Source organism: Onychomys torridus, chromosome 13, assembly GCF_903995425.1.
Source record: "Onychomys torridus chromosome 13, mOncTor1.1, whole genome shotgun sequence".
In the NCBI taxonomy this organism is placed as follows: Eukaryota; Metazoa; Chordata; class Mammalia; order Rodentia; family Cricetidae; genus Onychomys; species Onychomys torridus.
The window spans coordinates 24629864-24656164 of NC_050455.1; the positions used below are offsets into that span (position 1 = coordinate 24629864).

General features: G+C 41.2%; 1 protein-coding gene across 3 annotated transcripts in view; it reads left to right on the forward strand.

Moving 5' to 3' along the window:
• Ctnna1 (catenin alpha 1) overlaps positions 1-26301 on the forward strand; it is a 130293-nt gene that overhangs the window by 90815 nt on the left and 13177 nt on the right. For all 3 annotated transcript variants that reach the window (XM_036204225.1, XM_036204227.1, XM_036204228.1), the window contains 4 exons: positions 4416-4496; positions 5604-5756; positions 21458-21550; positions 24292-24448. In XM_036204225.1, the coding sequence (XP_036060118.1) occupies positions 4416-4496; positions 5604-5756; positions 21458-21550; positions 24292-24448 (484 nt within the window). The remainder of the gene's footprint in view (positions 1-4415; positions 4497-5603; positions 5757-21457; positions 21551-24291; positions 24449-26301) is intronic.

Here is a 26301-nt window from a genome sequence, read left to right on the forward strand (position 1 = left end):
GCTACACAGAGAACCCCCTCACCCCAAGCCAACAACAGTAACCAAAAAACCCAACACACACATACACACATGTATACGTACACACAGGTCTCACTGATAGATTCAGTAACCAAAAAACCCAACACACACATACACACATGTGCACGTACACACAGATCTCACTGATAGATTCAGTAACCAAAAAACCCAACACACACATACACACATGTGCACGTACACACAGATCTCACTGATAGATTCAGTAACCAAAAAACCCAACACACACATACACACATGTGCACGTACACACAGATCTCACTGATAGATTCAGTAACCAAAAAACCCAACACACACATACACACATGTGCACGTACACACAGATCTCACTGATAGACTCATTCATTTTCTTCCCTCTATCTGGATGTCATTGTTCTTTCTTTAAAAGATAGTTTTTTAAACTTTATGTTTATGTGTGCCAGTGTTCTGCCTGCATGTATGTATGTGAACCCAAGCATGCTTTGTTCCTGAAAGGTCAGAAGGAGGGTATCAGATTCCCTGGAACTGGACTTACAGTGGTTATCCACTGCCATGTGGGTGCTTGGAACCAAATTCAGGTCCCCTCTGCAAAGAGCAGCAAGTGAACTACTGAGCCGTCTCTCCAGCTCCACCCCTGTTCTTTCTGAACTAGACTTTTTCTTCTTGACCTGTTAGAGTAGCTTTATTCTGAATGTAGATGCTTTTGACAGTGGCAGCTCCACTTCTGGAAGATGGTGTTTATGTACACACCACTCTGACTTCTTCAGATGTTAACATCTGGGCAGAGGAGGCAGAGATGAACTCAGTGCTCACCTATAAAATAGTTTTAAGGAAGTGGTGGTTATAGTTACTTGCATTCTTCCATGTGAAAGTTTATTTTTAACAAATACATAGGTGATTAGAGAGATACTTCCCTACTTGGAGTGACATACAGATATGTACACGAAACTTTTTACTCTCTCTCCCCCTTTTTTCCCCTTTTTCCAGAGCTGAAGACCAAACCCAGGACCTTGCGCTTGCTACCACTGAGCTAAATCCCCAACCCTCTACTCTTTTATAGTAAAAAAATGAGCTTTGTAAAACCATTTGTTTAATTGTGCCTGGCTTAGGGTTTCTATTGCTGTAAAGGTGCCTCGTGCTGTGTGAGCACTGTCAAGGGACAGGGGACTCGAAACTTAGAGTTGAGGTTGGCCAGTGGAAGCTTCCAGAAAGAGATGATTCTTATCTGAAGGAAAGATAGGAATCAGAATACAGTAGGTGAGAGAGAATGTGACAGATCAGAACACATGGATAGAGCATGGCGAGGTGATCTTAGTTGTCAAAGTATTGGAAATGGCAGGTTCTTATGGGGATTGTATGTAGAACGAGAAGATGAGAGCTTCTGGCAGAAAAGCCTTAAGAAGACCATTATAGGTTCTTCAGCGGGGAACATTTCCCCCTAGTCAACAGAGGGATGTTTTGTACTTAGGTTGAGTAGATTTTTATAGGTTTGCTTTGAAATTTACAGACTAAACTGTGCCTTGAGGTGCTACCAGCAATGTCAAGGCTTCTTGTTCTTGCCTTTGCGGCTGCTGTATTTTTCATCCCTTTCATATCTCGAGAGTTAAGATGGGAGGTGATGGGTGCTGGTGGTCCATGCCTCAAGTGGTGCTGAGTGAGGCAGAGGCAGGTGAAGGACAGCCGGGGCTACACAGAGAAACCCTGTCTCGAAAAACTGGTTGGGAATGGAGTCCAGAAGTATGTAGCTTTTTCCTAATAAAATTTGACTACTACTCTGACGTGGTATTTTATCATTAGTGGAACATCTATCATAGCATTCCATGATACTGGATATTACTGAATTAGGTATTGCTCTGAATTATTATTATTGTTGTTGTTGCTATTATTCATTATTGTGAGGCTGGGTATCACTATATAGACCAGGCTGGCCTGGAATTCACAAAGATCCAACTGCCACCTGAGTGCTCTTTGTGTGTGTGTGTGTGTGTGTGTGTGTGTGTGTGTGTGTGTGTGTGTGTGGCTTTTCGAGACAGGATTTCTCTGTGTAACTTTGGAACCGGTCCTGGAACTTGCTCTGTAGACCAGGCTGACCTCAAACTCACAGAGATCCACCTGCCTCTGCCTCCGAGTGTTAGGATTAAAGGTGTGCGCTACCACCGCCCGGCCAGAATTATTTTAGATTCTGAGTCCTCTGTGAAAAGAATTATGGTTGGTCTTGCTCATTTTAGGAGTAAGAAGTAGGCATAGGAGTTTGTGTAAATAAATAGTAGTTTGTTTCGTAGGAGGAAGTTATAGCAGCTTCTCTGTTTGATGAGATGAGAACTCCTAATTCCTAGTGAGAATTGTACTATTAGACACTGACCCAGCTAGTAACCTTTGCCTCTCTTCAGCTCGGCTGGTATTTACTTGCTGAAGGGAGGCTTTATCCTGAAACCTGAAATATGTCTGTTTCCTCGGGAAGCCCTTTGCCACTGCTAGACAGAGATACCCCTATTGAAATGAAGCAAACCCCAGGGTTCTTCAAGCAGTACAACACAGTTTCCCAGTGGGTGAGAGTGCAGGGTGCTGGCTTTAGTTTCTCTGTTGTGATAATCCGTACACAATTTCAACATCCTTAGTCCGCAAACTTTAAATTCTCCAGAGTCCTAAAGTTTTTTATAATAAGTCTATACAGATATTTCAAAATCTAAAAGAAACTCAAGAGTTCTGAAATACTTCTGGTGCCTAGCATTTTGAATAAGGGATAGTCTATGTGTGCCCCCTGGTTGCTTTTCCTAATGTTTATGTTAGAGTTATTTTATTTTATAGATAACAATTCAGAGCAACTCTGATTTTAAAAGAACAAATCCAATTTTATAAAGCAGTAAGCAGTTTGAGTTTTTAGTTTTATATGTGTAAATGTTTTCCAGGTATACCTAGTGCCTGCTGAGGTTAGAAGAGAGACTCTGGCCCTCTGAAACTACACAGACGGTTATGCTCCACTGTGTGGATTCTAGGAACTGAGCCTGGACCCCGCAAGAGCAGCAAGGGCTTTCTCTTAACCCTTAGTCTCTCTTACCTTCAGTAAACTGTCTCTACTGAGCTTAGTGTTCAGGTTGTGAGTGGTGTGGATGTATGTGTGTTATATCCCAATTCCATTTTAGAGGATGACCAGAACCCTAAGTGTGCTCTTTGTACCAAAAATGAACGGACAAAAAACCAGCAAAGAAACATGTTTACTTAGTGCTCTGTCCAGGACAGCACATTCTCCAAGGGTCAGTAACTACACCTGAGCTAACTGGCCCTTTTTTGTTTTGTTTTTTTAGATAAGGTTTCTTTGTGTAGCCCTGGATGTCCTGGAACTCGGAATTCCACCTGCCTGTCTCTAAAGTACTAAGGATCAAAGGCATGTGCCACCACTGCCTGGCCTAACAAACCCTTCTTGACTGAGGAGGCAAAACCTTTTGTTTATTTTATTTTATTTTTTTGTGTGTGTCTTTTTAAAAAATTTTTATTTTAACATTTTGTTTCTACAGTAACAAAAAGACAAATTGACTTTTAGGATAGTTTAGCAAAGGCAGAATTAAGATTCATGGTGTGTGGTGGCATTGTGTCTTAAAGTGGATGCTCCTGTGTCTATGTAAGTCCCTCAAGTCAGTTCATGGTTGTGATTTTTTAATTATTTTTTTATGCGGATGGGTATTTTACCCACATATTTATTTGTGTATACTTCATGAATACTTGGTGCCTTTGGAGACCAGAAGATGGTGTGGAAATGGAATTACAGACAGTTGTGAGCCACCATGTGGGTGTTGGGAATTGGTCCTGGGTCCTTTGGAGCAGCAGCAAGTGCTCTTAACTATTGAGCCATGTCTCCAAACCCACATCTTACTGTTTGAAGCTTGGGAAATGGCTCACATCAATCACTTGCTATGCACACTCAAGGGCCCAACCTCAGTTTGACTCCCAGAGCTTCTGCAAAAAGCCAGGTTCGGTGGTATACTCTTATTATCCTAAAACTGAGGAGATGGAGAATCCCTGAAGCTTGCTGAGCTAAAACTAGCCAGCTTAGCTAAGTCAGGGGCAAGTTCCATAGGCAGTCACAGAGCCGCCTCAAAAACCACAGTGTTTGGGACTGAAGAGACAGACAGCTCAGCAGCTATGAGCACTTGCTGCTCTTGCAGAGGGTCCTGGTTGGTTTCCAGCTCCCACAGGACAATTGACAACCACCTGTAACTCCAGTTCTAGATCTGATGCCCTCTTCTGGCAAAACACCCTCCCCTTAAAAATAAAATAATTTAAAAAATTTAAAGCCCATTTTACTGTTGGTTCTTTTTTTATTTCAGCGTTGCTTTAACGCTAAATACAGACTTTCATTAAGATTTCTTGAAGTATACTCACATGGACATCTGTTTATTCAGGCTGGACGCAAAGAAAGAAGTGACGCGCTCAACTCCGCAATAGATAAAATGACCAAGAAGACAAGGGACCTGCGCAGACAGGTACGCTTTACAAAAGCTACTTTTGTTTCCTAAGTTCTCAGCTTTAGTTTTGATGAAAATTCTAATAAGTATAGGCTTTCATTTTTAATTAAGGGAAAGGGTAAGTCTTCAGAAAAGTGACTCTTTCTGTTCTGTTGCTAATAAGCTTATTAATGTCTAAAACATCTCAGAGGGATGTTGACTGTTATGTTCCCTCTGGGGTGGACTGAATAAATTAGCTCTAGTGTGAAAAGAATGTATAGGCAGGAAAATCAATTTCAGATGACTTGGGGACCTGGGAAAACAACATCAGAGGATCTCCTTGTGTTGACTTCCATCCACTAGATTCCACTTACTCACATGTCCACCCATTCGGTATATAGATTGTCAGTTTCTAACCACTGCTGGAAAAGTCTTTTTATATCAAGAACAGTAATGTTGGAGATACTGAATTTCCCATGTTAGTAAATTTAAAAATCTGTTCCTTTAATGATACATAATTTCCATTAACATTTTGAAATTAAATTTTGTGTTAAAGTTTTTAAAAGAAGTTAGAGTTGGCTTTATAAATACGTAGTATAATGTATTAAGACTTAAGTTACAGTGAGAATTCGGACAGTTTTCAGGAATTAGTAGAGTCATTTTCTTGTTCATACCAGATAGAAAACAAAACTAAAAATTGATGTGCCTTTAGTGAAGCAAGTGTCAGCAGTGATTAGAAAGATAACACTTAAAATTTATAGTGCATAACCCTATAGTGTAGATAAACCAGAGAGTGCTCTTTTTTCTTTTTTCATTTAATTTTAACTAATTAGGCTAATTACATATATTCTAAAGCTATGTACCAGTTCAATCCAGAACAGTGTTTTGATCCCATTAAGTTTTGTAAGTTTTAAGGAAAGAAAAAAGGCCCTGTCTTGAGAAGGGAAATTCTGCTGCTAAAGTACTGAGTGGAGTGTAAGCCATGGTCTCTGCAGCCCTTTCCTCAGGTTGTCCCAATGCATTGCTTCCATGGGGGACCTAGTTCTAGAAGTCCTGACTGTCTTTCATAGGCTTCCATTAGATGTAGTATACCACAATTTAACTTCTTGTAGAAATAAAATCAAACTTATACAATGTAATTCTTAGCTTCGCAAAGCTGTCATGGACCATGTATCAGATTCTTTCCTGGAGACCAACGTCCCGCTTTTAGTGCTCATCGAAGCTGCAAAGAACGGGAATGAGAAAGAAGTTAAGGAGTATGCCCAAGTTTTCCGGGAGCACGCCAACAAATTGATTGAGGTAAGTGCGCTAGTGGTCTGCTTAACATAGGTAACTTGGTGAGTCGTCAGTTTTAATCACAGAATTTAATTAGCTCTGCCTTCTCAAGAGCTCACCTAATACACAGCATTTACAGTCTTTCAGTTATCACTGGGTATCTATTGTCACTACTGTTCTCTGTCAGTTTACATTGATGGCTTGGGTAGCTTTTGTCCAGAAGCTTTTAGCAAACACCACCACTTACTGGTAGTGCAGGTGAAGTGAGACCATGGCAGTGAGACTCACATAGTTCAGGAAGTGGCAGCAGCTGCAGACTGATGCTCTTCTGAGAAGCATCAGCCAGGCTTCCACCCCAGCAGCTCACCCTGTTCTTCTCAGTTCCTGTGTCCTGTCCATGAATGGAGGTTACTTATAACACCATGGTCTGAGGACCGAAGGAATGATAGGTATGTTAGATGTTTCGCCTTATGTTCAAGGTAGACTCCAGCTCAGTCCTGTTTTAAGAGTAAACAAGCCCCAACATCAGCTACATCAGACATACTTTTATACTATAAATGTGTGTGGAAATGGTTGGTTTGTAAAAGAATTAGAAATGGTGAATTGCCACTTAAAGTTTCTTCTCTTGTTAAATGAATTTAGATTGATTAATTAATTAGTAGTATAGACACACACAGAACATTAGTACAGAAATGAATAATTGATAAATATTTCATAGGCCCATTGGTAAGTGGTCATTATTTAAAAGCAGAATGTAAAATGTGATTTATAGCGACACTGCCCAAGTTAACACAATAAAAACACTCCAAGGACCTGGGTGGTGGAGCATGCCTTTAATCCCCGCACTTGGGACGCAGAGGTAGGCAGAGCTCTGAGTTCGTGACTAGCCTGGTCTACACAGCAAATTCCAAGACAGCTGGGACCACACAGAGAGACACTGTCATTCAAGGAAAGTATCAGTAATCACATTAAACACTTTACTAACTTTACACCTCATTTTCTTTTAATATCGACTGAAGTGTTTTTCTGAGCATATGTACAGAATGCATAGGTCAGCCTGTCAGTCAAGTTAATGATTCTGACATTTGGAACTAAAATTGGAGAGTTTCATTTGTATCTCCATCAAGCATAATTTGGTTCACAGCAGTCATGTGACAATATGAGACTAATTTCCAAGTGGACAGAAATTATGTTCAGGAAACCAGTCTCTTATAAGTAGCCAACTTATTACAGAGTTCCTTTGAGTGATGGGCATCAGTGTCTGGAGAGAGGGCAGCTCTTGGCTGTACCCACATGGAGGGCCCTTTGGTAAGCCACTTACCTCATCCTCATGCTCTCTCACCAGCCAAACATAGTTGAAATTGATGAGCACCTGTGGTATACAGCACTGTGTACTTCTGTAGTCCTTTTCACGTGGAAACTGAGGCTTGAGGAGCTGCTCCCAGCATCCACACCTCTACTGTGGTGAGGCTCTCTAGTAGTGCAGCTCACTGAGCGCATTGGTCCAGTGGACTAACAGATTGGGAAACAACGCCTGGGCTGGGCAGAGTGGTGCACACCTTCAATCCCAGCACTCAGGGGCAGAAAAGGCAGATCTCTGAGTTCCAAGGCCAGCCTGGGCTACAGAGTGAGTTCCGGAACAGCCAGCAGTACATAGTGTGACCCAGACTTGAAGAAAACAGAAAGCAATTGTGGGGAGAGAGGGAGACTGAGTGATCATTACTGTACTTGACTTCGGAAACTTTTCCAAACTTTTCATTCTGAACATAGTCTTTGGAAAGGAGAGTGCTGTTCCTCAGCACAGCTCAGTTCTAACCCTTTTCTCCCCTCTCTTCCCGCTGCATGCCCTCTGCACTCATTACCTTCTACGTCTTACCTGTATGTTAAATGACACAGGATTTTCATTCCTTGAGGCACAACCCCAGGCTACGTAGTGCCGTTCTGCAAACAGTTACGATTATACTTTTGATAGTTGAGACAGTAAGATATATAATTACTATGTCCATGAAAAGGAAATTAATTTTTAAAGTGTTAGAAGCCTCAAATTCCTAACTCAAGGCAGAACTTCTTTTTCCATGACAAGACTTCTCCTCCCCTACATACAACCTTTGTATTATAACGACACACCTTGAAATAATCAGAGCCTTGGTTTTTTAGCAAAGGTTAAAAAAAAATGCTTTGATGTGTTTTATTAATCCCCTGATTTTATTTCTTTTCATTAGTTGCCTTCTAGCTGAGATAAATGTCTACAGGCCAACTTTGATGTGAGGACCTCCTTTCCTTGTTGGTTCAGCAGAATTAAGAACAGTGTATAAAATATATACATGACTGGTGGTGTATGCATATATATATGTCTGGAAAGGAGAAGGTCGGCTTCTACAACCACAAAGAATATTTGTGGGTGTGTTTGGAAGGAGTGATTTTTCTGAAACACAGCAACAGACTTCTGGATACTAACTGCCAGGAATTAGTGTAAACCTGCAGGGTAAGGTTAGAGACCCCAGCAAGATAGGGCTCCAAGATATTACCACTCAGACCAGCTTGCGTCAAATCCTAGGCATTTTTATAACCTATTTCTGGCTTGGTAATAGACTAGAACAACACATACATACAACATTTTATTTGAAAGGCAAACTTTTAGTCAGGACCAGTCAAATGAAGAGACACAGGTTGCAGTTCAGAAAAAATTTTTGTCCCCCTACAGATGGAATTGGGGCACTCCACCCACCTGTGGCATTGGTAGATATACCAACCTAATTGCTCCCATGAGTCTCTATGTCCAGAGATTTTGTTCAAGTTTCGTTATGTATGCGATTATGTGATTGATGGATCTCACTCTCACTCTTCCCAGTCATGCTGGCCTACGAAGCTTCAATTCTTTAATAAGAGGGTTGATTCCCTATCCCAAGTAACCCCATTAGTATAAACTATCAGTTTTGGTGTGGGTAACTGAGGGACTACTTTCCAAAGAGTTGAGGAATATTTGGATTTTATGATGAATCAAAAGTAAAGCCAGACACATTACATAATACACGGTACTGTGTGCTTCAGTGTACTGTGAAGTTACGGCATATGCATGATTTTTAGTAGGTATCTTGAGCACACAGTCTGCCTAGCCTGCTACATAGAAATCCCACAGAAGAGGTGAAGGCTGCTGAGTTTGCTTCCCCATAGGTCCATTTTATGAACCTCACCTGTTCACTTGCTACTTCTCTTCCCTGGCACGATTGGCTTTGAGCTTTGCTTTCCTTTGGAGGGTCTGACTTTAACAGTCAGATTTACTCTCCTCTCCAGGGATCAAGTGGATTATTCAGTGTTTACTTCTCATCAAATCATGGGTTTTTATTCAGCCGTATAAATCCCTTTCTGTGTAGCCTTTTTAAAGCATCATGTATGCTGAGCACCTAGGAGGCAGAGTCCAGGAATTCAAGGTCAGCATGTTCTATGCAGTGAGTTCCAGGCTAGCTTGGGGCTACTTAGTGAGACTCTGTGTCGTCTACCCCCCCTCCCAAATCTAAAACTCATGTGCCTTCTGGGACTCCTTCAGTCTTTCTGTCACCCCATCTTCTTACTGTTGAACACTTGTGAGCGAAATACATACTTTTAATACATAGTATGAAAAAAACACTTTAGTTTCATTTATTATATGTTCAAATGATAACAGCTTTAGATGAAATGTATTTCACCTTTTTAGTTTTTTAACGTCACTACTAAAAATTTCACAAGTATCTGCTGGACAGTGCTAGATGATTTCTGGGCTTTTTGGGAGCGGTTCTTTATCACAGCTCTTCCCTGAGTGTCCTCCATTTAAGTGCAGCTGTCCGTGAACACCTGCTCCAGGGGCAGCAAACATGGTGGGGCAGTAGCCAAGACCTTCGTCATTCTGGAGGTTGACTTACCGTTATATCGCAGGATAATTCTAATCTTTTAGGTAATAGCTGTGTGCTGAGATTCCCACTTAGTTCACAGTCAGTTAGAGCCCCTAGGTTTTCCTGTAGAGGTACCTACTCCATAATGGCATCTGGTCCATTTCTGTCAGTGTGGGTGCATGTGGGCATTGGGAGTTTTGATACTCGGTCACTGTAAACTTAGATCTGGTCTAGCCTTTTGTCAGAATTGCTGCTGTCATTGCTCTTTATATTATCAACTTTCCAAATGTATGCCATTTCTTCTAGCTCTGCTATTTTGTTTTAAGAAATAAATAGCCTTTCTCCTTTCATCTAATCTGATGGTTTTAAAATGTTGTCTAAGAGAAAGCATAAGATAGAACCTTTCAACTTGCCACCAGAAATCTCCTGAGAGAACAGGTCTTGTGTATAATTGGCCTTTCAGCCAGTCAAGAATCCTTTTATTTTTCATCTTGCTAAGACCTCTAGATAGGACAGGTCTACACTGTCCCCTCATGCCCCTTTCAGTATTGAACATGAGATAATTATATCGTTTCTCTGCGGATCTATGCACCCCGTATTTATTCTTCCTAGAGCAGGTTCCCCTACTGTCCTGTCCAGTTTTCATGTCATTAAAAGTCCATCTAGAAAATGAGAAACAGATTTGCAAGAGTGATAGAGAGCAGCCTCTGCGAACGCTGGCCAATTGGAGCAGAATTCCTCAGTGTCCCTCAGAGCTGATGATTCTGGCTCTCCTCTATGTTGAGCAGCATTGCTGTGCTTCACAAACGTTTGGACCTATGTTTAAAGTTGAAGCTCTTCGCTTCACTTTGGTTTCCCATGAACACTTGGGTACTACTGCTATAGACATACTGTGAACTGCTCCTGGAGTCAGATGACAGCATCTCACACCTAATTCCTGAGATGTGTCGCCTGATTGCTTAGGTTTTTAAAGAAATGTGCTCCAGATCTGATATGATGGTGTCTTAGGATTTCTATTGCTGTGATAAAACACCATGACCAAATAGCAACTTGGGGACAAAAGGGTTTATTTCAGCTTATAGTTCACGTCACAGTCCACCATCGAGGGAAGTCAGGGCAGGAGCCTGAATGCAAGAGCTGAGCAGAGGCCATGGAGGAGTCCTGTTTACAGGCACTAGCCCAGGTGTCGCCTCCCACAGTGGGCTGGGCCTTCTCACCTCAGTAATCAATCGAGAAAATGTACCATAGGCCAATCTTGGTAGGGCCATCTTCTCAACTGAGGATTTACCTCCCCAAAAGATTCTTGGGTTTGTTTTTTTGTTTTTGTTTTTCGAGACAGGGTTTCTCTATAGTGTTGGAGCCTGTCCTGGAACTCACAGAGGTCCACCTGTCTCTGCTTCTTGAGGGCTGGGATTAAAGGCATGCGCCGCCACTGCCTGGCCCCAAAGATTCTTAACTTTTGTCAGGTTGACATAAACCTGGCTAGCACAGTGGGTAAAGTGCTTGCCTCTGCCTTGTAAGCCTGACTGCCTAAGTTCAGTCTCCAGAGACCATGCTGGAAGGAGAGAACCAACTCCTTAAAGCAGCCCTCTGCTGACAGAGTGGGCAAGACCGCCATACTGACACAGCTGTTCCACTGAATCGTGGGGTCCAGGGCACAAGCCAGGGTGTGCCTGCACTTGTTTATGGCAGTGTTCTTAGACACAGTCTCCCTGCCCTCCAGTTTTTCTGTTAGAAAAAGTACAAGTCTCGGGGCTGGTAGCTTGGGAATGGAAGTGCCACTTTAAATGAGGTACATTTGTAGGACACCAGTGTTCCAGAATAGAGCTTTTATAAGTTCAGTTTAGAAACTGGGATGAGATTTTAAAGCACAAAAAAGAAAACACTTTATTAGAGAAATTCAAACCTAATTATATTATTTCCCTTTTGTTGTTAAGTATACAAAATTGATGCATAGTAGGTTGTTGTTGTTTGCTAAGACAAATGATACCAATAACGTGCTGAAACGTAACTTGGTCACCTCACTCCTGTTATGACCATTACATATGGTGCAGTGCACAAGGCGCACCATTTTAACAGTTGGTTTTAGCTGACTTTTTAACAGTCCCTGCCATGAGGCTACAGTTGCTGTCTTGTGGACTGCTATTTTGTTTGTGTCTCCTGCTCAGCTTCTCAAACCCAAATTCTAAGGCCTTTTCAACCTTCCCTCAAGTCCCAGATCTGACCAATCAACTCCCATTTTCTTTGTCTTTAATTTCTGTGATCACATCTGTAGTATAACCTGTCGTCGTGTTGGATTTCTGCAGCAGCTCCTAACAGGCATTTGGCTTGTACTTTGATTGCTAGCTAGCTTCTTCCCTGAGAAGAAAGCCAGTATTATCTCCTTAAATCAGAGCATGCTACTCCTTTGCTTCAGACTTTTCTCACCTACCTCTGCCATGGCTCTAGGGACAGATATGACACAGTCTGAAACTGTAGTTAACTGTAGCTCATGAAGTGCCCTATCTGCATTTCCAGCTGCCTTTAGTCCTGTGGGTCTCCTTGCTGGCCTGTCATACCTTTCTGCTGCAGGCCTGGATGTGCTCTTTGCCCAAAAGTCACCTCCCTAGATTCCCTCAGCTTATGTCCTTCCCAGCCTTCCTTACTATCTGAAATTAGTGGATTTACTTAATGTTCTTATTTATCTAGCCCTACCCACTCTAATATAATGTTCTTTTAGGATATGGGCATAGAATGATGCCAAGTACATACTAAGTTCCTATCAGCTATTAGACCAGTGAACTTTCTCATTCTCATTGTTAGTAGACATGCAGATGTCTCTGTTTGGATTCAGCATCCAGACTCTGATTCAGTTGTGTGTAGACGGTTGACAAACACAGAGCTTTATGAATTTTACTAAAGTCATCTTTATATACATACAACATCTGTATGTGTTGTGTGTTTATGTTTGTGCACACACAGAAGTCTTGAATCCCTCAGAACTGAAGTTAACGTGTTTCAGAATGCCTGGCTTATCAGCAGACCCTAAAGTCTGGTCCTTATGATCATGTAGCAAGCACCCGATCTGTCTCTTCAGCCTGAATAAGATCTTTTGGGATGTGAAATTGAGAAAAATCTGGAGATTTAAAAAAAAAAACAAAAAAACTTGAAATGACAGATTTGAGCAGTATTTCATTTATTTAGCTACATTTAAGCTTTCAAAAACCTAAGCACATTTTTTTATAGATTGAAAGATGAAAAAAAAAGATGTAGAAAGATTATGTTAGCAAACAATTGTGGACTTCCTAAGCCAGGCATGATTGGTCACATCTTTAATCCCAGCACTTGAGATACAGAGGCAGATGGATCTCTATGAGTTCAAGGCCAGCCAGAGCTACATAGTAAGAATGTCTCAGACAACAAAACAAAGCACACAGACAAAGCAGAGATGTAGCAGTAAATAACAGAGGTCCTTACCGTGTGGGTATTTTCTTCTTCTAGAGAGAGTGTGTGTATGTATGTGGGGGGATAAAAATAAAGACATAATTTATGTGGTATATAGACTTGTATAGACTGAAGGAATATTTAAAAAAATTTATCCATTTTATCAGTATTTGAAATAGAAGACTATTGAAAGTTTGAATTCAAAACTATTATTTCAGTACTCTTCAATACATGACCAACATAAATTTGGAGCAGAGCAGATTTGTTACCTCTTAGAAATCGTGTGTGTGTGTGTGTGTGTGTGTGTGTGTGTGTGTGTGTAATTTCTCTTTATAACATGAAAAGGATATAAGATAGATAGGACACAAATTTCTTTAGTGTGGGAATGCCCTGTAAAGTTCAAGTTATTAGTCCTGATATTATGGCTCCATTTGCTCAAAGGAGGGAACATCCTGTGGTACTCAACAGCAGACACATTACATTAGGAACATACAAGATCAGTTTCAGGTTTTAGCAACACAATGTAACTTCTGCAGTTTCTCCTAATGAGTCGTTACTGAGGCGCTTCTGGGACTTGACTTAGAGTCATAGTCGAGAGTTTTGCTCTAAGATCTCCCCACTGTTAGTTCTGAGGGGCTGCCTGGGCTCTAGGGCCAACCCTTGCATTGTGGTTCTCATTAGTAGAACTTGTTGACTCCCTGCAGCATAGCTAGCCATTTTTTTAATAAAATGTGCATAGATTTCATGTGTCCCCAAGGCTGTTGATGGGGGAAGGAGGAACACGGGTCTGGAGCTGCTGAGCTGGGTGACTTGTGTTTGCAGTGTAGCATGGGGGCTTTTCTCTCGTCTGTCTATAAATAGTGAGGCGGTACTTCCAAGCAAAAAGTACTGTTTGTACGTTTCCTCCCATATCAGCTTATGATGTCTTTTTAGAAATAATCTATTTTTTTTATGTTTTTATTTTATGTGCATTGGTGTTTTGCCTGCATGCATGTCTGTGTGAGGGTGTCAGATCTTGGAGTTACAGGCAGTTGTGAGCTGCCCTGTGGGTGCTGGGAATTGAACCCAGGTCCCCTGAAAGAGCAGTCAGTGATCTTATCTCTCCAGCACCATTAATGAAGTCTTTATGTTAGTCGTTGACTGAAAGTATGCTAAGGTGGAAGTTATTTGTTGTCAGAAACAGTAACCCTTTGTCACTGGTGCAGCATCTGGGTGTCCTTTCTGATGGCTCCTCTTGGTCCCCTCCTTCCCTCTTCCGTTATGTGCATCCAAGGACTGAGGAGCAATCAGTATTTTTTTACTTTTCTCATTTCCTTTTCAAATGATAACTTAAGAGAGTAAAACAAGGAAGATGTTTTCTGGTATCCTTGTCCGTTCAGCTTCAGATATTACATCAAGATATCTTCTTGTGATGGTGAATTTACTGTACGCAGGCTGCATCTCATTTGCTGCCTTGTGAGTTAAGAGTTACAAAGTCAATGTGGCTCTCTTGCTGTTGCGCCCTCTCCCACTTTTTCTTTGTCTGGAACATCTTGGGTATAGCTCCATTAGTTTGACATGTGCATTTTTTTTTTTTTTTTTTTTTTACTGCAAATTGAACGATTTTTTAAACATTTACTCATTTATTCATTCATTCATTTATTTATTTATTTATTTGTTTGTTTATTTATTATGTGTACAGTGTTCTGCCTACATATATGCTTGCAGGCCAGAAGAGGGCACCAGGTCTCATTATAGATGGTTGTGAGCCACCATGTGGTTGCTGGGAATTGAACTCAGGACCTCTGGAAGAGCAGCCAGTGCTCTTAACCTTTGAGCCATCTCTCCAGCCCCTATTTATTTGATTTTTGTAGTGAATTCATATGTGGAAATATGGATCAAAGTGTCTTTAAGGGTCTGTGAAGAATTTGTATTAAACATTGATCTTATATGACTGGTTGTGTATTTTCTCAGTGCTTCTGTATGATATGGCAGGCTGAAACTCTAGCAAGTGACAAATGAAGTTTCCATTTTCTGTAATTGTTGTGAAGTTGCATGAAAGAAGTGAGGTATCCGAAGAGACTCACGACCCTGGATTCCAGAAGAATTCCTAGTGTTGTGTGCTTACCCTTTTCATATTTTCCAGGAGCTGTAGGTTCTGCTGAAACTTAGCATGAGACTGGGCTGGCTTACTTGTTCCTAAACCAGTCTTTCCTCTCTCCAGACTTGTCACCTTGTCAAGTTAACAAAGCAGACCCTCCCTCCCACCACCCATCCACCCTTTATTTACATGTTAGGGATCACTTGCAGAAGTCAGAGGAAAACTTGGAGCAGTGATGCTTTCCTTTTACCAGTTGGGGCCCTTAGATCAAACTCAAGTCATCTAGCCAGGCAGCAAGCGCCTCCACCCACAGAGTCATCTTAACTGCCACAGAAACTCTATTCTGAATGGGCCTCAGCATTTTCTTTTCTTTTCTCTTGCAGCCTGGTAGGAGTGATTGAGGAACACTTTGCCCAGCCTTAGCTATGTTTCAGTACAGATCATAGGCCTGCCAGGCAGGATTGTTCAGGACTAGAATTCTAGTGCTTGGAGGTAGAGGCAGGCAGATCCCCGTTTCAGACTAGCTCCAGGCCAGCCAGAGATGTATACTAAGACCCAAAGAATGTAGGGACTCCAGTTTTCTCATTGGGAGAGGGGACTAATGATATCCCATGTTTAGTGAAGGCACCATTTCTATATCTACTCGTAGATTAGGCAGTTAGGTAGACTAGTGTAGTTAGAGTTTTCCTGCCTGGCCCAGTCAGGACAAATCTCTCTTACCCACCAGTCTCTCAGTTGCTCAGACCCAACCAAAAAAGCACACAGAGACTTATATTGTTTAGAAACTGTATGGCTGTGGCAGGCTTCTTGTTATCTACTTCTTCTATCTTAAATTAACCCATTTCTGTTAGTCTATACTTTGCCACATGGCTTGTGGCTTACCAGTGTCTCTTACATGTTGCTTTTCATGGCGGCGGCTGGCGGTGTCTCTCCCCAGTCTTCTACTTCCCAGAATTCTCTTCTCTCTTGTCCCGCCTATACTTCCTGCCTGGCCACTGGCCAATCAGAACTTTATTTACACAGAGTGATATCCACAGCACTTCCCCTTTTCTTTTTTTTTTTTTTTCTTTTTTTTTTTTTAGGAAGGTTTTAACTTTTACATAGTACAATTACATATAACAAAACAATTATCTAGCAAGAATTACAGTTACAATATTAAAGAAGATATCCTATCTATCTTATATTTGTGAGTCTAAGGTTTTATATCTAACTTATCTTTTATCATAACTGAGGAAATTATAACTATCTAGTCTTCAACCATATCAAAGACCTCAGAAGGATATAATATTACCTGAGAACCGGGAGAAGGATGCAAGCAACTTTCGGGAGTCTTGCAGGGTAGACAGTGACAGCTGGTAGCCTGAACATTCACCTAATGTTCCTTTGTAAAGTTGGGGCATTTGTCTTTAGCCCACAGGGCTAGAGTCTCTCGGTCACTTCTCTTAGTGTCCTGTAGAATGTCTGGCAGTTTCCTCTGCGAAGCAGGAACCTGAAGGACCATTTTGTCAAGCAAAGTTCAGTGGTCTCCTTTCTATGGGTCCTGCATGTGCAGTTGATTGAGCAGTCCAGGCAAGAACACTTTCTTGCCCAAATGGCTATTTTTGCCAAGGTGAAGATAAACTCCATATGAAGTGTCTTTAATGCCCATCCTCCTCTCTGAAGTAAATCGGTGCTGCCAGGAGCAGACATGTCTCACTGTCCAGAAAGTCTAAATTTTAAAAGTATTTTAAATGCCATATTCTGTAGGTCTTTGAAGTATTTGAAGATTACCTATCTATCTGAAATATCTCTATGTATGTCTAGAAGACTTAACTAACATGGCTACGAGTATGATTATCATAGATGACTAATTATTAATCTATTTTTAATTATCCATTTCAATTTAAAATGAGCTATACAAACATAATACCTTAAACAAAAGTAGAAATATACACACAGTATAACAAAATTAACTTTAAGTTTGTATCAATAGACTAAAATCTATATCAATGTAAAACATTTTAAATGAGTTGTTGCTCTTTAGAAGTAAGTTCATTATTCTACCCTTTCATCCTATCATATCTATATCATATCCCCTTTTTATCTTTAGAAAGAGATTGCATTTATAATCAACCTGTTTTAAATAAAATAGTGGTTTTTCTCTGTCTCACATTAGAGGGCTCTTCTGATTTGGGACATAAGAATCTCTTAACCTTTTCTTTTAGCAATATGTCTGGGTTTAGAGAAGGAGTGAGCCAATTCCATCTCAAAAGCCAGTTGGGAATTTGGGCGTAGTTTCTCTTACTACTTCCTGCTGGAGGGGGCGCTGTATCTTATGGGGACATAAAGAAAATTTTAGGATTATGGAGTAGTCCATTAGGGTGAACCTCTGAGCCAGTTACCTTGAAAGCATTCTGGATGTTGGATCATCTGGACCATGGTGTCATCGGAGACCTTTCAGGTGGTCTTGGCTGATCAAACCTGATGTATCTTAATCTGGAACAAATCCACAGCCTCTGGCTTTCTGTGGAAACAAAAGCAGAGACTTTAAAAATAACTTATCATTTAAGCAAATTCACTGTTATGAATCATATATATAAAAATGAAGTTATATGTGGACCTAGAAAGAATAGTAGGCAGTGTAATCGTCTTGCAGGAGCTTGGATTTCATACTGAACTACTGGGATTGGAGTGCTGAACAACCGTGTAGGCTGAGGAATTCATGATGTTTTCTTCCTGGGTCATAAGTCCATCCTAAGATTAATTTCAGAAAGAACCTTTCATGAGATTTGTAGATGAGGTGTCGAATGATTGATGTTCAACACTTTAATAATAAACATAGGCCGGGCGGTGGTGGCGCACACCTTTAATCCCAGCATTCAGGAGGCAGAGCCTGGTGGATCTCTGTGAGTTCAAGGCCAGCCTGGGCTACCAAGTGAGTTCTAGGACAGGTGCAAAGCTACACAGAGAAACCCTGTCTCAAAAAACCAATAATAATAATAATAATAATAATAAACATAGGACAATTATTACTCATTAATGGCAAGGTCATTTGCTACCAAGCCACCTATGATGTGAAGAACTATCCAGTATGTGCCTTTATGTGAAAGAATTGAGAACATTCATTACTATTGCTGATGGGTGGATTCATTTGTGACATTAGTTTTCCCTTTCTCTTTCTTAATCCTGTTCATCTGTCACTCTTTCTCTATTCTTAACTCTTTTTGATTGTGTTCTGTATTTTCCTCTTTTGTTTTGATGCCACATACTTGCTTTTTTATCAGTAGAACCTGCCTCAGGCTTCCTGTATAGAAGGTAAATGCTCCTATGTTTCTTGTTTGTGTTTTTTTATTCAGACTTCAGACATTCTTGAGATCGCCCTGATACATACCACTACTGTACTGGGAATTGAACCGAGGACCTCACACTTACCATGTAAACACTCTCCACGAGCCATCCCCACTCCCAAAACACACACTTTGCTTTTCCTTTTTAAAGATTTGAAAAACAGGGTCTTACTAATTTGCCCAAGCTAGTTTTGAATTTACCTTCCCACCTAGCTGGGATTAAAACCTATGCCTTTAGGCCATGTGATATGAGACAGGTTCTTTATTGTGTAGCCTAGACTGCCCTGGAACTCAGGGTCTTCCTACCTCAGCTTCTAGCTGCTGGGGTTACAGGGTATGCACTGCTGTGCCTGTCAAGCTAAAGACTTCACACTGGTTTTATTATTTAATGGGAATGGGTGTTTTTGCCTGTGTGCCGTGTGCATGCTTGACGCCCGCAGAGGATGTAGATCCTCTGGAACTAGAGTTACTCCATCTGAGCCACCATGTGGGTGCTGGGAATCAAACTGAGTCTCTGGGAGAGCAGCCAGCGCTCTTCTAATTGCTGAGTGGAACTGTCTCCAACAGACTGATTTTTTTAAAGTTGTATTGACTGCTGTTCCAAATCTAAAGGTGCAGATTTTCCTCAGTACTAGGTGTGAAGGATTTCCCTCCCCTTACCCCCTTTCAAGGTAGCCAGGTCTGGCACTGGGAGATGAGGCATGCCTCTCAGAGAGCCCTGGTTGAGACGTTGCGTTTGTACGCTTGTCATCATGAGAAGTGAGTAGTCCTCCTCCTGGAGGCGTATTGAAGCTTGTTCATCCAGAAAAGACTGCCAGTGACAGGCATCACTTCCCCTTCCCAGGCCTTCCAAAACAAACACTGTCCTCTTGTAGAGCATTACTGCTCTGATAGATAATACATCAGAGACATTTTAGAATAATGTTTGAAAACACAGGCTCAGTCGTCCATAGCCTTGTCTTAAGATTTGTATCAGGAAACAAATGACTTAAAGAATTTAGCCATTTTAGCCTTACCCTTCACTATTTTGTATTGGAATACAGTCAAGAATATAGTACTTTACTTCTTAATTTTGAAAATGTTTGTAAGTTATAAGATTCACAGGATTGAGACGGTACAAATTGAACTAAAATCGTTAGTGCTGCAAGGGGAAAAAGCTTCACTCTGATTGTCTGAGGAGGGGCGGGGCTGTTTGTCTCTGTGGTGAGCACCTAGGCTTTTCTTTGTTTTCTAGAACGCCCCCCCCCCCCCCTTTCAGGTTTGTTTTTTGATGTGTATGGTTGTTTCGTTGATGGGTTTGAGATAGGGTCTTCTAGTATAACCAGACTCAATCCTATAATTCTGCCTCACCTTCCATGTACTGGGATTACAAGAATTACCACTACTCCTAGCATAAAATACATTTTGAGTTTTAAGTCTTAAGTTCATTTTTTCAAGGTGTTCTGATAATTTGCAGTGATTTAAACAAATTATATTCTATAGAGTGTGATCTTTTAGAGAAATACTTCTTTGCTCAGGTCAAGTTGATGACAGAAGATGGAATTGTAAGCTTCTGGGATCTAAAATGTTATACTTGATGTGACTTTTAAAGGTTCTGGGAATATCAGAGATCACTTTCCAATTTTTGTTTTGAAATTGCACGGTACTTCTGTTTTTCTTTGCTATTAGGTATAATAGGATTCTTGTGCTTAATAGATAATAGTCTTAACTGTAATACTGCAAACAATAGCCATAATAGTAAAATTCTTTTTGTGCATTTAAATTGAATGAAGGGGTGAAAGTCAAAGGTTATCACTGCACCCCTGTTTCCTCTGACATTAACTCTGATAGTCCACTGCTTGTGCCTTTATCATTCATACTCAGTTCATACCTGAGATGAAGCTGTTTCTCAGCACTGTGTAGTGGGCCTGGCATGGCTAACGAAACTGGCAAGGTTATTATAACTGTCTCAGCATTGCTGAAGAGCAACATTCTCAGTGTAGCAAGAGTACTTGCAAGCTAAACTTTGACACAGCCTGTAAAAACCATTTCTGGTTATGTCAGCTATGCCGTGGGGACTGTTGGGAGGGAAGGAAAGATTTCCATTAAAGTAAGCCCCGCCAAGCAAGAAAGTCTGGCACCAGCGTCCTAAGATCTCAGCTGAAGGAGGCTTTGTTCTTCATGTCTGGAATTTCATCACTGTTTCCTTCCCATTTTTATGAGAGTGGTGTTGGGTCCATCTTTTGTTTGTTTTATTTTTGGAATGGAGTCTCACTATATAGTTTTGGCTGTCCTGGAACTCACTCGGTAGCCCAGGCTGGCCTTGAACTCACAGAGATCCGCCTGTCTCTGCCCCAAGCGCTGGGACTAAAGGCGTGCACCAATAACTCCCGCTCTTGGGTCCATCTCACTGTCACTTTACGATGTTTTAAAAATAATCTTAATGGACCTGTATTCAAATAAAACTTCACTTATATTTCTACATAGGACAGTGAGAACAGCAATTTGGAGCAATTTTTGATTTCCTTCTTTCAAGATCAGCTACAAAAGTGATTATTTGTGGATACTGACAGTTCCTTTCTTGGTGTTCCTCGACTTTTCTTACATAATGTCTATACTAGACAGCCATATAGACTGTGTAGGCCTATTGCAGCTCCTTCAGAGCCTGTGAGCTATTTCTTCTGATACCAGCCTACAGTGTAACATTGTGAGTCCTTATTGTTAAAAATGTGCGCTGGGCTGGAGAGATGGCTCAGAGGTTAAGAGCACTGACTGTTCTTCCAGAGGTCCTGAGTTCAATTCCCAGCACCCACATGGTGGCTCACAGCCATCTGTAATGAGATCTGGCGCCCTCTTCTATGTACATAATAAATAAAATAAACCTTTAAAAAAAAATGTGTCCTAACAAACTGCTAATCAGTCTGAGAAGTGAAGTGCCATGGTGCTTTTGTTATCTCTCTGTTCTGGGAAGACCAGAGTAAGAAGTAGGTACTATCCTGTTTTCCAATCAAAGAGAAAAATGCTTACAGGCAATCTTTCCTCTTGCAGGTTGCCAACTTGGCCTGTTCAATCTCCAATAATGAAGAAGGTGTAAAGCTTGTCCGAATGTCTGCAAGCCAGTTAGAAGCACTCTGTCCTCAGGTAACCTATAGCCAGCAAGCTTAGTATCTCCAGCATGGGTTTTAGTAGAGAGGGTGTGAATTTATTTTGTTAGGTTTGCTTGTTTTTCTTCCTTTCCTTTTTCCTTGACTTTAATTAGAAATGCTGATATAAATAAACCACATAGCTTGGAAAAATTTAAGTATTATTTTCTCTTAATCATGCTCTACTGCCTCCTTTCCTTTCATTTAAAGTGCATATGAGGGGTCACTAAGATGGCTCAGTTCTGTGGAGTGTGATGACCTTACATTAACCTCTCTGCATGTCCTGCCAAACTGGCAGTGGCCGTAGACTAAGGGGGACACACAGAGGAACTGTAGTAATGGGCCAGTGGCTGCAGGGATAAGGTTTCTGTGTGAAGTCTGTGACCCTGAATGTGCAGGAATGCTCTCACCTTGCCTCTTTCACGTGAAAGGTACAAGAGACTCTGTGAGGACCAGTTACAACCCACCGTCTGATAAACATTTCCCCAGCTTTATGCGGTCATGAAATTTTCAGTCACTGATTGCTATGCAGATAAGTCACACAATAGATTTAATCTGCTTCCAGGGTGACCAAATTGTATGAAACAAATTTAGAGTAGATTCTAAAGAATAGGCTTTCTTCCCCTCAAGTTTGCCATTTTCTCCTCCCAACACTTTCATGTCTTTGGTTCTCTGTTTCGTTTGAAAATGCTTGAAAAGCTACAATGCTTCCACATATCTTCAGAAACAGATGGTAGCATATGCTGATCACACCTACCGAGAGTATTTATATAAATGATCTTAAAGCCTAGGGGAAAGTCCCAGGGAGAGTCTAGTCAGTCCTAATGAAAATGCTGGAGTATGTCCCTGTGATTGCCCATGTCATGGCGTGAGCCCACCGCACAAAGCCTTATTTTCCTCCTTTGCAGTTTACCTAAGATGGACCTCAGGACTGAGCTTTAGACACAGCACCCAAGCCACACTTGACATTAGGGGTATGCCCTGAGTAAAAGGCCTTTTCTGGGGTGATTATTCTTCATACGTGCAGAGCTGGGCAACTTCAGTTATTGGCAATACAAACTGGACAGTGTGGGCCATTTCTCTCTCTTAAGTTGATTCTAGTTATCTGGATAAATTGGCATTTCCCTGATGGCTAAGGGTGGTAAGATTGTTTTTCGTGTGTTTACTACCCCATTTCTATGTATCTTTTGGAGAAAGAACTCTTCAGATCCTTTCACATATTCCCTGAATGCAACGGAAAATGGATAGTATAAAAATGACCTTGCCGAGAGTCAGCAGAAAACAATGAAGAGAGATTGTTAAGTGCGTTATAAAGGGGAGTGGGCCTAGAGAGCAGCTCAGCAGTTAAGAGCATGGCCTGTACTTGCAGAAGACCCAGGTTTGTTTCTCAGCCTCCAAGTTAAGAAACTACAGTTATCAAAGACAAGTCTCTCTAGTCTCTCTAGTCCTGTCCAAAAACTAGCCATCAAAGAGTACTGTAGCTTCGTGTAGGACCCTGTGACAGTGAAGATGGGAACACTGTACCTCAGGGCCCAAGACTAGGTGGTTTAGCCTTGAGATGAGAAAAGACAGCCATGTGCTTTGGGGGATGGGAGTGGCAACTTAGTAGTTAGAAGATGGGGATCAGTAAGGAGCGAAGAGGAAAATGGGGAATAGCGAGAGCTTGCTAATACATTTAGACCTTTTTGGAGTAAAAAAAAAAAAAGATAACATTGAATACGGTGTCATTGTGACTGTAATGTCATTGAATTTTATGCTTTAAATGGATAAATTATATGAATTATAAATTGTATCTCAGTAAAGTATCTGTGTGTGCATGCTATACTGAGGCTGGGATTTAGATCCCTGTACACACTAGGCAAGCTTTCTACCAGGGAGCTATGTCCCCAGCTCTATAGTTGTACTCATGAACACGCTATATATTTTTTATGTAGTTTTTATAAGTCAGATATACTTTTGTTAAAATGACAAAGAAAAAAAAGTCTTTGGAATTGGAATACAATACCTTTATTATGAATGAATTCAGGTAAGTTTAGCGTGTCAGGTACTGGTCATTATTACGCATTAATGGACATTATTGCTACTTTTGTAATAGTGATGGATAACTGAGATGAGCCTAAATATCTCACAGTAGGAGAATAACATGAGATACCTATAAAATGGAATACTAAATAATGTTTTAATGTGTACTTAATGATATTGGCATATTTAAAAGAAGGAACCAGGAGAGTTTTGTAGGTGGCTTATAATTTTATTTTATTTTGGTTTTTCGAGACAGGGTTTCTCTATGTAGTTTTAGAGCCTGTCCTGGATCTCGCTCTGTAGACCAGGCTGGCCTCGAACTCACAGAGTTCGCCTGGCTCTGCCTCCCGAGTGCTGGGACTAAAGTCGTGCGCCACCGCCACCTGGTTTGTAATTTTTGATGGTGCATTTGTATGATTGAGGTTTTTTTTAAAAAGCCTGAAATGTCAAAAATTATAGGATTGCCTTCACAGATTGGAGAAATTGGAGGAGCTTTCACGTGTTTCAAGTTGCCTAGTGTTTCCTAATCAGACTCGCTGCTTTGGTGGTACAGTCTAAAGCCTTATGTTGAGTGTTTCCTCTTTGTACCAGTTATGGTGGAGCACATGGTGTTTCCCGGTGACAGGGAGCTGTTGCTGCTCTGTTGACCAGGTCACCCCTGATTGACCTCAGTGGCTTTGAGCTAGAGTGAGCAGTGTGCTTTAACCTTTTCTGCAGGTTATCAATGCTGCATTGGCCTTAGCAGCAAAGCCACAGAGCAAACTGGCCCAAGAGAACATGGATCTTTTTAAAGAGCAGTGGGAAAAACAAGTCCGGGTCCTCACAGATGCTGTTGATGACATTACTTCTATTGATGACTTCTTGGCTGTCTCAGGTAATGAACCTGGTTCTCTAGAGTGGCGTGTCTAAAGCTCAGTCCTGAGGTCCTCAAGTGTTGTCCAAGTCGTAATCACAGACAAAACACCTTCAAATCTGGGCGAGTGAATCTATCAATAATATTCCGGTTTCCAGTTTTATGGAGTTCTGACCTGTGTCCTGTGCAGGGGAGTTGGAACTGGAGCTGTTTTCCTCATGGTGGGGCTGGTGTCCATCCTGGAAGAATTAGTGACTGGACTAGCAGAACCTTTCACTGCTGGAATAGACTGAGACCCTCTGGCTGTGCTGTGACCTGTGTAGCATAGAATATCCACCCCTCTTAATACTTCGGTTTAGACCTACGTCCTAGTATCGCTGGTCACTTACAATGAGCCCGTGAAACTCAGAAGGAGCCTGTCAGCTAGTTTATTGTAGACAGTCCTCTTTCCCTTCTTGGAAAGCTTGGAAAACTGTCTATCAGAAGTGATCGTAGTTTAACTGACTACTTCCCCAAAGACTGTGTCTGCCTGATGCACAGAGAGAAAACAGAGAGGAAATATTTAAGTGCCATTTAATTATGAACTTGGAAAAAATAAATCTGAGTAATTCACCTCACAAAAACAGTTGATTTCATTATATAAACATAAACTGGTAATGACATAGTAAATTGCATTCATATAGAACATGTCTGTCAAATGCAATTTAGTGTTTATCTCACAGAAATAAATTTCAATCCTGTCTCCTTAGAGTTGAGTAACACTGAGTGCATTCTCTATTTAACAAGGCCTCTGTTGCCCCTGGCTGTGTCTTCTCCTTGGAAATGCCAGGCTTCCTGAGGCTAGTGGCTGTGGGCAGATTTAGTGACTGGGTTCTTGTAGACCTGAAACTACCTGTCACCCCAGGGAACCACAGGCTGGAATGTGGAAGATGTGAGTGGCAATGGGGCTTGAAAGAGAAGCAGAACTTAAGTACATGCACAGCACAGTCCTCCAGCAGTGACCTATATAAGATGACACTGTGATCTGCATACCAATGTGTCCCGTCTTTGCAGGAACTCGAGATGGTAGCTTTCTTTGGCCTAACTTGAGAAAGTCGGGTGTAGGCTGTCTGTTAGCTGCAGGAAGACAGGGTAAATGGTGTTGCTGCAGGAAGACTGCCAAACTGCAGACGCTGCCACTTTAAAACAAAAAATCCATCTTCGAGCACACTGTTGCAGGTGCCAAAAATGCAGCAATGGCCTTTTTGGGAAATCTTGGCCTTCTGTTGTTTTTCCCAATGAAGTATGGAATTATTCTTTTTCATAGGTTTAGGGAAAAACATTCCACCTTCATAGCACATTTTTAAGCAAACAACAAATTTGGAAATCTAAATGCAAAGCCCCCTCTGGATAAATACTACATTCCTACAGTTTTTTGAAATTAGGTTGGATATGTTTACCAGGCTTAGTTTCAAGGAATTTTTACTTTTCTTACAATAAAGTAGAATATAATAGAATCAAAATGTCCTTCATATAACACTCTTCAAATCAGACAATAGAAGGGATTCAGTAGTGGCATTTAGTAGGATCCAGACAGGATTTTTTAAAGTTATTTAATATAAAACAGAAGACCAGTAAAGAGAAATCAAATTCCTTAGCAGGTTCACTTTTATCTGGCGAATGTAAATGAGTTTAAGAGAGGGCTGACTTAGCTGGGTGGCAGTGGTGCATGCCTTTAATCCCAGCACTCGGGAGGAGGCAGAGCCAGGTGGATGTTTGAGGCTAGCCTGGTCTACAGAGTGAGATCCAGGACTGGCACCAAAACTACAGAGAGAAACCCTGTCTCAAAAACCACCCCCCCAAAAAAGGAGCACTCAGTGCAGAGCAGTTAAGCC